General features: G+C 44.2%; 1 protein-coding gene across 2 annotated transcripts in view; it reads left to right on the top strand.

Moving 5' to 3' along the window:
- The first annotated feature begins 935 nt into the window (after positions 1-935).
- Positions 936-12,133, top strand: part of dnmt3ab (DNA (cytosine-5-)-methyltransferase 3 alpha b) — a 35,259-nt gene continuing 24,061 nt past the window's right edge. For both annotated transcript variants that reach the window (XM_061083038.1, XM_061083037.1), the window contains exons 1-3: positions 936-1,016; positions 4,763-4,870; positions 8,658-9,000. In XM_061083038.1, coding sequence (XP_060939021.1) covers positions 936-1,016; positions 4,763-4,870; positions 8,658-9,000 — 532 coding nt within the window. The remainder of the gene's footprint in view (positions 1,017-4,762; positions 4,871-8,657; positions 9,001-12,133) is intronic.

The following is a 12,133-nucleotide window of genomic DNA, read 5'->3' as shown; positions in this document are numbered from 1 at the left end:
CGCGTAGCAGACTTGTGCGGCTGCAAAACTTTACCATTTCAACAGCATTTAATTAAAACAATGCAAGTAACGTTGATTGTGGGGGTGTGTTCACGGAGATGCGGTGACTTTAAAAAATCCTGTCGGGCCTTATAATAAATTATTATTCCTCCAGATTACGCGTCCTGGCTGTTTCCCCCTGTAGTAACCATCATCTCTCTGGAGCGAGGTTCCATTCCTGCAGCCAATTAAAGCCTCAGGATAAATAAATGTCATCAGTCTTGTGCGTGTGCGTGTGCGTAACCCTCTCTAGGAAACATCCTGTCTGTGAATAGGGCTACGCTTGGGCTTTTACGCACATTTCCACGAGTGCAACATTGCCAACGTGCGCGCCTGGAGTAACTTCAACACTGACTCCTGAGGGGGAAATTAAATATTAATCATTTTTCTGGAATCAGGATCATCCCCAGTTTAATCTTCAGCATCATTCAAGCTATTGTGCGCCCACTAGCAGCACTTGGAGGTAGCACACTGCACATGCATGCTTCCATTTGGAGTAAAAAAAGTGGTCTAGGCCCTATAGGCGAGAGAAGCCATACGGTATCTCCCTGTATATAACAGCGTGTGAGCTTCCTATATGACGTGCACTCACAAAGAGGAAAGCTGGGGCTCTGCAAGTGCCTCTGAGTGACTGGAAATAAGATTTAACTGCACTGATTTAAAAGAAAGACACACGACAACAAGCACTTTGCAGACAAGGCTGCAGAACTGATTGCTTCTGTTCTTTCTCATCCTCCAGGAGAGCGGAGAGAGAAGAGGGATCATCTCTCGTTTGCTTTATTTTTCTTCCTTTTGAGTTTTCTTTTCATCTCCTCATCCACACCCCACCTAGTCCCTCACCATCACCACCATCATCATCATCTACTATCTCCCATAAGCCCATAAGACTCTCAGTGATGCCGTCCAACACTGTCACCAACGCCACAGCCGCTGCATTCAAAGGCTCAGACTTCACCGATTCACCTGGAAGCAGAATGGTAAGAAACGCGCGTGAAATGTAGAGGTTCGCCTCAGGAATGTCACTGGAGGAGTTTCTTAGGATCCTCTTAAAATTAATATGTAAAGCTGCTTTCAGACATGCACCGTGCTCTGGATAAGCTTCTGACATTCTCCGGCGGGGCTTCATGTGAGAATGCAAATGTCCCAGTCAGAGGTCGCGGACATTCGCTGGAGTTTCTCCTGCCAGCCCCCTGGTGAAACCTCTGGGTAATGTCCGAATGAGCCCAGGGGAGGATTCACCCCCGAGCTACCACAAGATAAAACATATTTCAGAATGAAAAAGCAGAAGCACACACGTATAAGACACGGACGAAGATGTCAAGAGAGGTTTTTTAGTTATGAGGGCGGATGCCAGTGTTGGTGTTCTGTACATGTGATCTCCACGGTGGAATTTATAGGTCACGTCCCGCCTCTGCACGCTGTGCCCCCCCCCTCACCTGAACGCTCCCGAGATTGCTTTGTTGTTTTGAACACATCTGAGCAGAGAATCTCCAAACTCCAGAGAGACTCAAATGTCCAGACATTCTTTGGAGTTCACGTGTTGAAGACGTCTTTGGATGACGAGTCGGAGGTTTCTCAGATTTGTTCATTCAGTCATGTTTTGTGTTTTGAATGAGCTCTTGATTATATGGATTTGACTTGCCCGTCACTGCAAAGAGTAATTTCATTTAAAGGCCTTAAACTCAACCAGAGCGGATTTAAAAGGAGATTATTTACTTCTGAGCTCTTACAACACCGCTGCCGTGTAATTCACCTTTTAGAATTTTTACAGAAATATCTCTAAAGAGAATCTGCATGAAAGTGTGCATGGAGATACGTGTGTATGAGGCTGCTTCTCAAATATTTATAGCGTTATTGTGACAATACCTGGATAGAGGGTTAGAATAAGAGGAAGGGGGTTTATTTCAAGTCAAAGCCATTTAAAATCTTCCCCAATTTTTTGAATGGAGTTAATCAGTCAGTCAAGCTTAAGCCTTATTGATCCCTCTAATCCAAAGACTTACTGGGATAGACTTAGGTGCATTGATTGACATTGATGCTCTGATTCTCATGTAGGAATCCGAGTCCCAGGGGAGTGCCGTGTCATCCTCCATGATGCAGACACGCTCATTGTTACAGACCATGTGCAGCTGCAGCATCACGCTCCGCGGCGGCAGCAGCATCACGAGCACGCTGCTGCTCGGTGAAGCTGGATTATGTGACAATTTGCCGGTGTAATGGTGGTTGGTGACGTGGGCGTTGGCTGGTGTAAATTGAACTGGAGCTGGAATGGCTCTACTGGGGAGGGGGGCGGTGGTGGGCTGTCCTCTTCCTCCATGTTCCCATTACACAGTACTGCCCTTAGTCTTGTTGCCTGGCAACAGACATTGCTTTAAATAACCAGCCAGGCAGACGGTAATAGTGCAGAGATAGTGACAGTGTAGAAGGGTTCACTCCGGGCTACGACAAATCATATATCAGGCTTTTTCAGTTTGTTTTTTTTACAGGGTGAAGCTCTGTGGGAAAATGGCGTGCTAATTTCATACAGTGCGTGCACGCTTTCAGGCTGAGCGGAGTTGGTGAGGCTACTCCAGCACATATAGCCAGGCACCGCTGAATTGAGTCATCTGTATAAGTGGTTCCCCCCAAATGAGGCTGCACACCAGGCGGCACTCAAAAACGTGCTATTATCTATGCAAATCGTAATGAAAAAACCAGAGCACCAGACTCTCTATTCAATTACAGCGGGACCCGGCAGCGTGTCTGAAAAACACATTCTCTCTCAAAAGCATCTACTTTTGAAAGAGCCTGTAAAAGCTCATTAGCAAACCTCTGTATTTATATACAGAAAGTTAATAATATACAGTTTTCTTGCCATTTTTCAAGTCAGTTATAACCTCATTAATCACATGATTCCTTACGCCGATCAAATCCATCTCCTTATGCAAATCAGTTTGTCACCCAGGGACACTAATGGTTGATGGATTTATTCCATTTGAGGAGCAAACACTCTCAGGGTGTAACACGGCCTGACCTTTCAAACCCATGCCTGTGTTTATTGTCATCCTCCACCTTTTACATTATTTACCAACTGTCTTTTGGAATCTGATCGTCCTCTAAAGCCTTGAGTGTTTTTATGCTTTTTTGGGGTTTAACTGTACAGTCGTCAACCTAGAGACAGAAAAATAAGAAGATGATGAGATTATGTAAATGTCTGTGGTTAGTGTTACACATCCATTTGTGACCTGAACCGTAGTTCCACTGCAAACTCTTTAGTCGTGGTTACAACTGTTGATATCTCCAAATGACGGCAGCAGTATTTAAACAGGTCCACAGGTGCTAATCTCACATTACACCATCACACATTTGGATATCAGTGGAATGGTACTCCAGCTGGTCAATATTTGAGGATAACTAACCAAAACCCCTAATGTGATCCTCACCACTCAGCTCTGATCTTCATTAACAGACAGAATTATGTAAAATTAGCTTCAGAGTTTACTCTTAATTTTGAAAACAGCAGCTCAGAAAACGTTCTCACCACAAAGCCCATTCATTAGCTGCTCTGGAGCTTTTGATTATAACTCGTGACCTTCATCAGCAGATGGAGTTTGCCAAACGGCCCAAATCTAATACGGGCTGGACAAGACCTTAAAGTGCACGTTGTGAGGTTTTGTGATTGTCATTGGAACAAAGGAGCGGAGACGTGAGCAGGTTTAAAACAAAAGATCTTCTGCAGGATTATGGAATCCAAGCAGATTCTTCACAGAGTTCCAGGTAGATAAGAGGATGCAACCAGTTTCATTCTCAGCACCCAGGGTTCTGCAGACTGCATTCTGGAGCCTCTCTTTTCTTTCCTCAATAACTCCAAGTCACTTTTGCAGTTTTGCAGAAAGAGAAAGGGCCATTTGGACTAGTTTACCTAAAGAGACACATATGTGTGTATGTGCATATCTGAATACACCACTCATTGCTCCATAGCCTGAATACTCGTCTGTAATTCCCAAGTTGAATTTAAATCCATGTACAACGACAAAGTAATTAATTATGCCTAGTCTTCTATCATCGTTGAAAATATCCAAATTTATTATTGATGGAATCTTGCATTCACTACTGGAGGAATTTAATAAGGACCTCATCCTGCACCCCCTCCCCTCACCCCCCAACGGAGCTGTCAGGAATGGCCTTGCAAACTTATTTGCATTCAGACTTGGTGCTGGTGGTCCTATTCAGTCAATATTGACACTCAAAGCATCTACATTAGGATCATCTTTTCTCCCGTCAACCCCAGGGGTGCCTGGTGGCGGCGGACGTGGGGCTTTGTTCGCGGGGGTAGACGGTTTTATTAATCAAAAAGAAATTGCAGGAAGGGAAGGTGGGGGCCGGCCGACGTCTTTGTAGCCGTGTCAAGAGGGGGATTGTCTGAGGAAGGTCAGCGCTGTGTCCGCGGAGCTTTCACTTCAGCCGAGTTCAAAGGGACGTGTCATTCACTTTCTATCTGTTTCATTGTCCACTCAACCAAACCCACTCGAGGACCCGCTGCACTTCCCCCAAATGTTGAGGTGCAGTTTTGTGTGCGTCCTGTGGGTCTGGTTTCCCTTCTGCTGTGTCTTTGACCGAGGTGAATGTACAAATGCATAATGTGCACAGACATCCAGGCCTTAGGAGCACACTTGACATCCCCATAAATAAAATATGTGGAGGATACTGTGTCCAAATCCTGGTGTGTTCTTTCTGTTCACAGGGGGAGAGCACGATACTGGACATGGACCTGAAGCCGGAGGAGAAGTCTGCTAACAGCAGTGCACCTTGCAAAAGTGGCAAGCCGGGAAGGAAGCGCAAGCAGTTTCCAGTGAGTGTTGACCGTCTGACACATCTACATCCATCCGTTCATATATAGTGATGTTTTACAGGGATTTTCTGTCACTTTTCCTCATGTCTTGGTTGAATATTGCTCTCAGTCAAGATTAGATATCAGTTGGACCTTGAGCATGGTGAAGAATCTGTGCTGTTTCCTCTGTCTCTTCGATATCTCCGGTCAAATAAAAGGCAACAACAAAAAAAAATTGTTTAAACAACGCATGTTCACCTGAAGTTGTGGCAGCTGCTCTGAACCTTCCTACTCAAAGATGGGTGAAAGGGAGTGTGTTTATCAGTTTCTTAAGCTGCTTTCAGACATGCACTGGACTCTGCACTTCCTCCGTAATTTGTCCTTATTTTGTGCATGTGTGAACGTAAATGTCAATGGCTTTGGTAAACCGTGATAGACGGATGATTCATCTCCTCAGATCCTGATAGTCAGACTGAACTGGTGAAGCCTGAACGTCCACCGTGCACCATTTGCATTTTACCACATCTCCTGCTTCTCTATGACAGGAGGCTTTTCAATCCCCCTATGGATTGCGGCCGTCTGGAACAGCTCTAAACCCTCTGTCATATTGTTTGACCTAGTTGTAACTCAATCTTTAGTGTTTGCCTTCATAGTCAAAGGTTTGGTGAAACACTGGAATAAAGGAATTCAATATCTGCACAATATATCATCAGCCTTCAGAAACCTGTAAGACGCTACATGCACGTCTTTGTACTAATGAATAAAAATAACACCATCTTCCTAAGTCACACACAGAAACTACACGAATTTGAAAACTACTTTTGTAGTAATAAGCCCTGATGTGATAATGACTCTTGGGCCAGCATGTATTTGGGAGTGTTGCTTCCCTCGAGATGTTTTTTAATATTTGCATTTATCACATCAGCCTGTGCTTAAAGATTCATGTTCATTAATTAAAAAAACAGTGTCATTCAACAAAACAAAAATGGGGTTGGAACGATATTTCCCGATAAACCTGTGTGAAGGTTTCTGCAGCTCGGTGTGTTTGAAGTCAGATAAAGAAAAGCTATTATCAGAAACATGCACAGCCGTCAGACGACCGCTGCTTCACTCTTGTTTTTCTTCTTCTCCAAACGAGACTGTCACTCAAACACGTAGCTGCCAAATAACAATGCGCCCCAAACAGACACGGACGGCTGTTTCTGAAGCTTCTGATAAAGGTGGTGTGTTACCTGGGCCTAACCTTTTGAAGAAAAATACACAGAGGCAAAGTGTAAACTCTTTCACCTCATTTCACAGGGTTTCACATTTTAAATATTAACTTCTGTTGACCCCTCTTTACTGTCATGGGTCAAGACTGTAATAACCAGTGCATTCAGGCAGTGTGTAGGAGGGTGAAGAATGTTCAACTGGTCATAACACTCAGTAATCTGCTCCCACCTCAAGATCACTATGGCGAAATCTTAAGAATATATAAAAAGTCTGTCTGCCTGTGTTTTAATATACCATAGAAACATCTCAGTGGTCTCAGAGGTTTGCATAAAATCACAACCTTAATTTATTTCAAATGTATAATTAAAGCAGCCCTACGTCTTTTCATTCATCTTTTTCTCTCTGTTTTTGGGCTCCACCAGCTACATAGTAACGCATCTAACTCTTTAGCTGCTTAGTGCTCAGTTTGGTGCCGGTAAGATTTGAGTCATTTTACGGGTGATAACAGCTTTCTGCCAACGCACTGATATGAGCAGTGACATTAAAGCGAGACAGTATCACTTTTAGCTGAGGATTACCAAGTTGGATGATATTTATCTATAGGTTTATAGAATGTTTAATAAACTATTCAATGCAGCTTGAATAATTTATTAAACATGTTATAAACGACCACATGTGGCAGCGGGGGTGTGTGTGTGAGCTGTAATGCCGCAGCAGTAGTTTGGATTAGGTAGTTAGTGTTTTGTTTTGACCTCTGTCTGCCTGTCTGAGCCGCCTGATTTACTGACTGTGACCTCTGACCTCTGGCTGGGGCCTCGTGTAGTTCACTGGGCCACTAATCCGTTGCATAATTCTGTCGTTGTAGTTGTGTGTGTGTGCGCTGGAATACACAACCGTGAGTTTGTTTGTCTTCGTGTTTGTTTCCACGTTTGTTTGCTTTATTGTATGTATGTACAATAAATCTTTGTAGGACCATACATACAGCCATATCTTTTTGGCTCATCATCCCTTTATGGGCTGTTTGAGGCTAAAGGCTTGGTTTTAGGGTAAGAATAAAGTTTATGTTAGAGTTTGTGTGTGTGTTTGTGTGTGTGTGTGTGTGTGAGTGTGTGCCTTAGATAAAATAATTCAGAATGAAAATGTCTGAACTTTGTGTTTTTTCTTTCTAGGAGTCAGTAGATTTTAAAGAGCGCCACTGTTTGCCTGAGTGTTACATAGTAAACGTGTTCTCATTTACTACAATAACGAAAAGCATTTATAGTTTTGTGGCCTGTGAGGAATGTTCAAAAACCAACTTTTATGCTTGATATTTTTATAGGATACAGTACGACTTCCACTGAGGTTTGTTCTGTGCCGTTTGCATTTGATTCTTCACACAGAGGTTTTATGGGTCTCTGGGTCACATTAAAGCCAGTTTACGTCGTGTTTGCCTGTTCAGCCGCCGAGAATCAGATTACATTTGACCTTTTCAGCTTGCAGCACCGGGTCTTGTGTTCTCTGGCAGACTGACGCCTCCTGAGGCGTTACTGTCGCCTGACTTCAATGCAAACTGCTGTACCTACATCTGCAGGAGATGAAAGCGCCAGCGCCGCTCTCATCAGTGTTGACAGCCTGATCTCACAAGACATGCTCCACTTTCTGCTCCCCTTGAACCAGTAATGGGATTGTCTGAGAAATTGTGTTTTTAACTATTTTTAGACTGCGGCAGAAACACGATCACGTTTCCTCAAACACTTTAGATTTGTAGCAAATCTTTTCTAGGCCCTCTCAGATTGTTGGTGCTTTTTTTCTAGGTGTAAGAGCTGCACGTCTGCCGCTGTAACTTGAACTGTAGTTTCAGTTGGGTCAGCGCTCTTTGAATTTACTCCCATGCATAGAATGAAATAGTTTAACTGGGCGTTTCAAACTGGACGGAGAGAGAGAGAAAAAACCCGTCTCCGTTGTCAAACAGCCAACATTCTTTACATATTTCCGTGCTGCTGTAATGATGAATGCATGACTCCAGATAGCTCACTAGTGTACCTGATGAACTGTAATGTAATCCCTTCCTCAATTCCCAACTTAATGACTGTACATCAGATTTACTGGCACAGCTTTGAAGTTTACAACTCCGGTTTAACAGAGCTAAAACGGAAATGCCGTAATTCACCGGCTAATAAGTGTAGAAGTTGAGCTGCGTGTTTGATTCTGCTCAGATGCAGCCGAGGAGGCTTACGGGATGAAATTGAGCTCATCTAATATGAAATGGATGAAATCTGTAATTGACAATCTCAATTCAAACTAACCCATTTAGCCAACAAAGTCGGAAGACTGCTTATCATCACTGTGATGGCGCCAGCTGTTTTACTGTCACTCACTCAGATGACCGTATTTCAAGCGCGCTGGATAATTTGAGTGCATCCTGAATGGGCTTGTTTACTGCACAGACGGCTCCAGTTTGCTCAGCGCCTCATATGTCACAGCATCCGACAGGCACAACAATGCCGTACACCTTCGTCACATCAAACTGTAACATACCGCTGCGACAACAGCCATCTATAAAGTTGATAGATTGCCAGGATGTTAACATTTTGACGTTCCCTTGCTCTGCCGGCAGGTTGAGAGCTGTGGCGCCCTCAAAGACGGAGTGGGCAACAGCTACCCCGGGTCGGGAAGGCCGTCCATGGCGCAGGTCCACAACGGGGACAAGGGCGGGCGCAGAGACAGGACGTCAGACTCCTACTTCCCCAAACAGGAGAAGAGGGAAGTTGAGAACGGGATCCCCAGAGGCCCTTCCTCCTGCCGGGCAGAGGACAGCTCCCAGGTTCAGAGCCCGAGCCCTTCCCAGGAGAACGGATTCCTGGCCGGCCGTGAGGAGCCCGACTCCGAAAGAGACAACGACGGCCTGATGACGCCGCACAAGAAAAGAGGGAGGCGGAAACTGGAACGCCCAACCAAATGTGAGTTTTTTAAATCTTTCAAAATCTCTCTCTCGCTCTTTCTCTCTCTCTCTTTCTATCTCCCCCTCTATCTCTCTCTATCTCTGCGGGTCCGGCGGGAAAAGTCACGTGCGTGGGACTTGTACAAGATGTTGAGTAATGAACTGTAAGTGGATGTGGGATTGAATGGGTCTACGCAGCTCCACACTCACAATATGACACTGACACTACTGGGATTAGTAACGCAGTGTTGCATTCAAGCTGCTGCACAGAGCTGGGAAGAACAGGCACCAGTAAATATTAGGTCTGCAGAAGAAATTAGATGTATAATAATTCTTCAACTGTTTATAGTTATATTATGCATATACTGCACTGAATGTTTGAATGGTACATTTCCCTTCTGAATGTCTTGATGTGATTTACTAAACGCTTTCACTATGGGTTTACATTTGAATGTGTGTGGGACTAAGACAGAAGTTAGGATGGAGAAATAGTCGCCTCAAGGGGGAAAGAGAGACCAAACTTCAGATGTGTGATGACCTCAGCCAGTTTAAATCCGAAGAGCTGGTAGTTGTTTCACAGTTTGCCTCTGGACACTAGCTATACCGATTGTATTGAATTAGTTACTTCTGTGTAGATCTGACACCTGTTGATTTAATTAATTTGTCAATTAATCTGCAGCTCCTCTGGTAAGTTATTATCATTTAAATCATTTTGAAAGCAAAGGTGCCAGACACTCTCTGGCTTCAGCTCCTTAAATTTTATTATTTGCTGTTTTTCTCTGCCTGGGTGCAATAAACTGAGTTTTAATGGGTTTTATGGGCTTTTTCTGGATTGGACAAAATGATAAATTGGGACAAAGTAATGAACTAATAAACTATGAAAACAACAATCATCAGTTGACCTAATTATTTGGGAAAAAAGCTTGAAATTGTGACTTTGCAACATTTTTTCCCCCTTAAATAATTATAATAACACAAAAATGACTGAGATTACACCATTACATAAAATTTAACGAGTAGATTAAATGCTAACTGTCGTTTTCATTATAATAAACTATTTTTAATTGAATTTCGGTCACTGAACTGAATGTGCAGCAGCTACAGAGCAGATGTGGATAAAATTAGCATACAAAGGTGATATAAATCAGCGGCACCGACAGGTAGTTTCTAGTCCAAGATAGAGATTAACCATATCACTTAGACGCCCCCCCCCCCTCACACACTCAGCCCTCGCTCTCTCAGCCACGTGTCGCTCTCGCTCCTCTCTCCGCCGCAGAGACACTGGCTATGACCTTGATGAGGAGTGCAGTAAATAAAGCCAGGGGAGGAGCCACGCGTCTCCTGGCAACGAGCCTCTGTTGGGAGCTGGCAGGTCTCCGCTGTGGCCGCCTCCCAGTCGGGGGCCCTGCCAGGTGGATGGCATGGCGCCCAGAGCTCTTTACAAACCGGGTCTGCTTTCTGTATTCACCTGGTCTGTGCGTCTCCGAGCTGTTGCTTCACTTCCAAATAGAAACCAGGGATAACCCTGTTTGTAACGGTGGATCCAATCAGTGCTGCTCAGCTTTAGTATGAAACAGAGAGAATCAATATTTTCTATCATCTGGGTGAGTTTTGTTTTGTAAATAGGCTGAACTGTCTTACATTTTACACAGTGTTTACTTTTTTAATGAGGATGTGGAATTAAAGCCTGGTGAGGCAGAAGATCGAGACTGGATAATCAAATTACAAAAGCTGTGAATAAGTAATAATGAGTTTTACTCGGCCAGAGAAAACACGTGTTAAGTCTTTGGGTTTTCTTCAAGTGTGAGAAAATCACCCTGGTGATGTTGCATCAGTGAAAAGTTCCCACAATCCTGCTCAGAAAAAAAATTACTCAATCCTTTAGAGATGCAAGAAAACCCAAACACTGTTGTAACTTCATTTTTTTTTAGATAAGATAAATCAGATTGGGAGTAAGGAGAAATGAGCACCAAGTTTGATGCCTTGTTCACACCAATGCAGATATTTCGCCACCAAAACTTTTTCCTCTGCGTTTGTTCCTCTCGTCCACAAACATACATCGTTATAAGTCACTAAAACTGCGATTTTTTTTTTATACAAACGCCTTCCAAAATGCCTCCGGTTTCTGTGTATCCCAGCCCACTGCTTTGTGTAATGAGCGTGCAACAGCAACGCCAATGGGGGCGATACGATTTACCGGTTTGTCTACGTTTTTTTTCATGCACTGCTAGGTCCAATTACAAGTCTGCAGCAAAATTCAGCATCACTACACGACATTACTAGCATTCACAGACGTCTGCCTTCCACATACATCACTTTACAGCAGTGTTCTTCTCTGGTATTTGACGGATAGTTGATGTAGACCTTATCTCCACCTACTGGCCCGGCATGCTTGTTTGTAGTTGTTTTTTGTTTTCTAGCCTGTGCAAAGATATCATGTAAAATGAAGGTCGTGTGGGCAAAGATTTTAAAAAATGAGGACGGAGGGGAACATATCAGTTCAAAAAAGTATCTCCAGTTGTGTAGATGAGTAGTGTATGTATACGTTTATCTTAGAGAGGAGAAAGGCCTTGGTTTGGGCAGAGTGCTGGATTGATAGACAGCAGAACGGGGTTTGTGTTATCCATCTGGAGGGCACAGGGAGGAGGAACCGAGCTCCAGCAATACGAGCGCTGGACTGCGCTCAAACTGGCATGGTGTACTCTCTGTGGGCAGCGTTCGCCAGCTCCCCTTTACAAACCCAATGACCTTGGCAGTCCGCGCCGCCTCACCGATTTGTTATATAGTCACTTATTCCCGATGAGGACGACGAGACCAGGAGGGAGTGATGGAAAAAAACACCACCAGAGCAAAGAGAGGCGGGAGGGAGGGAGGAACAGGGGGCTCAGCTACACATGGAACCAACTTGAAGAGGCTGCTAAGAGAGCAGACTATTGTTAGGACACGTCTGTAGGGTACTTCACCGACAAGCCAGAGTTGGCTGTGCAGAAAACCCGCCATCAAAAGTTGTCTTTAGCCTCTAGGGCTCAAGTGTTATGATAGTGTTGGGGCTTGGATGAAGTAGATAGTCATGTTTACTCAGGCTGTGCCACCTTGCTCATAAAGGACACAGCTGCTACAGTGATGTGTACGTACTCGGCCGGTGTCCTATC

This window comes from Limanda limanda, chromosome 12 (assembly GCF_963576545.1).
Source record: "Limanda limanda chromosome 12, fLimLim1.1, whole genome shotgun sequence".
In the NCBI taxonomy this organism is placed as follows: Eukaryota; Metazoa; Chordata; class Actinopteri; order Pleuronectiformes; family Pleuronectidae; genus Limanda; species Limanda limanda.
The sequence above is the reverse complement of the archived record's forward strand: the minus strand, read 5'-3'. Positions and strand labels throughout refer to the sequence as shown.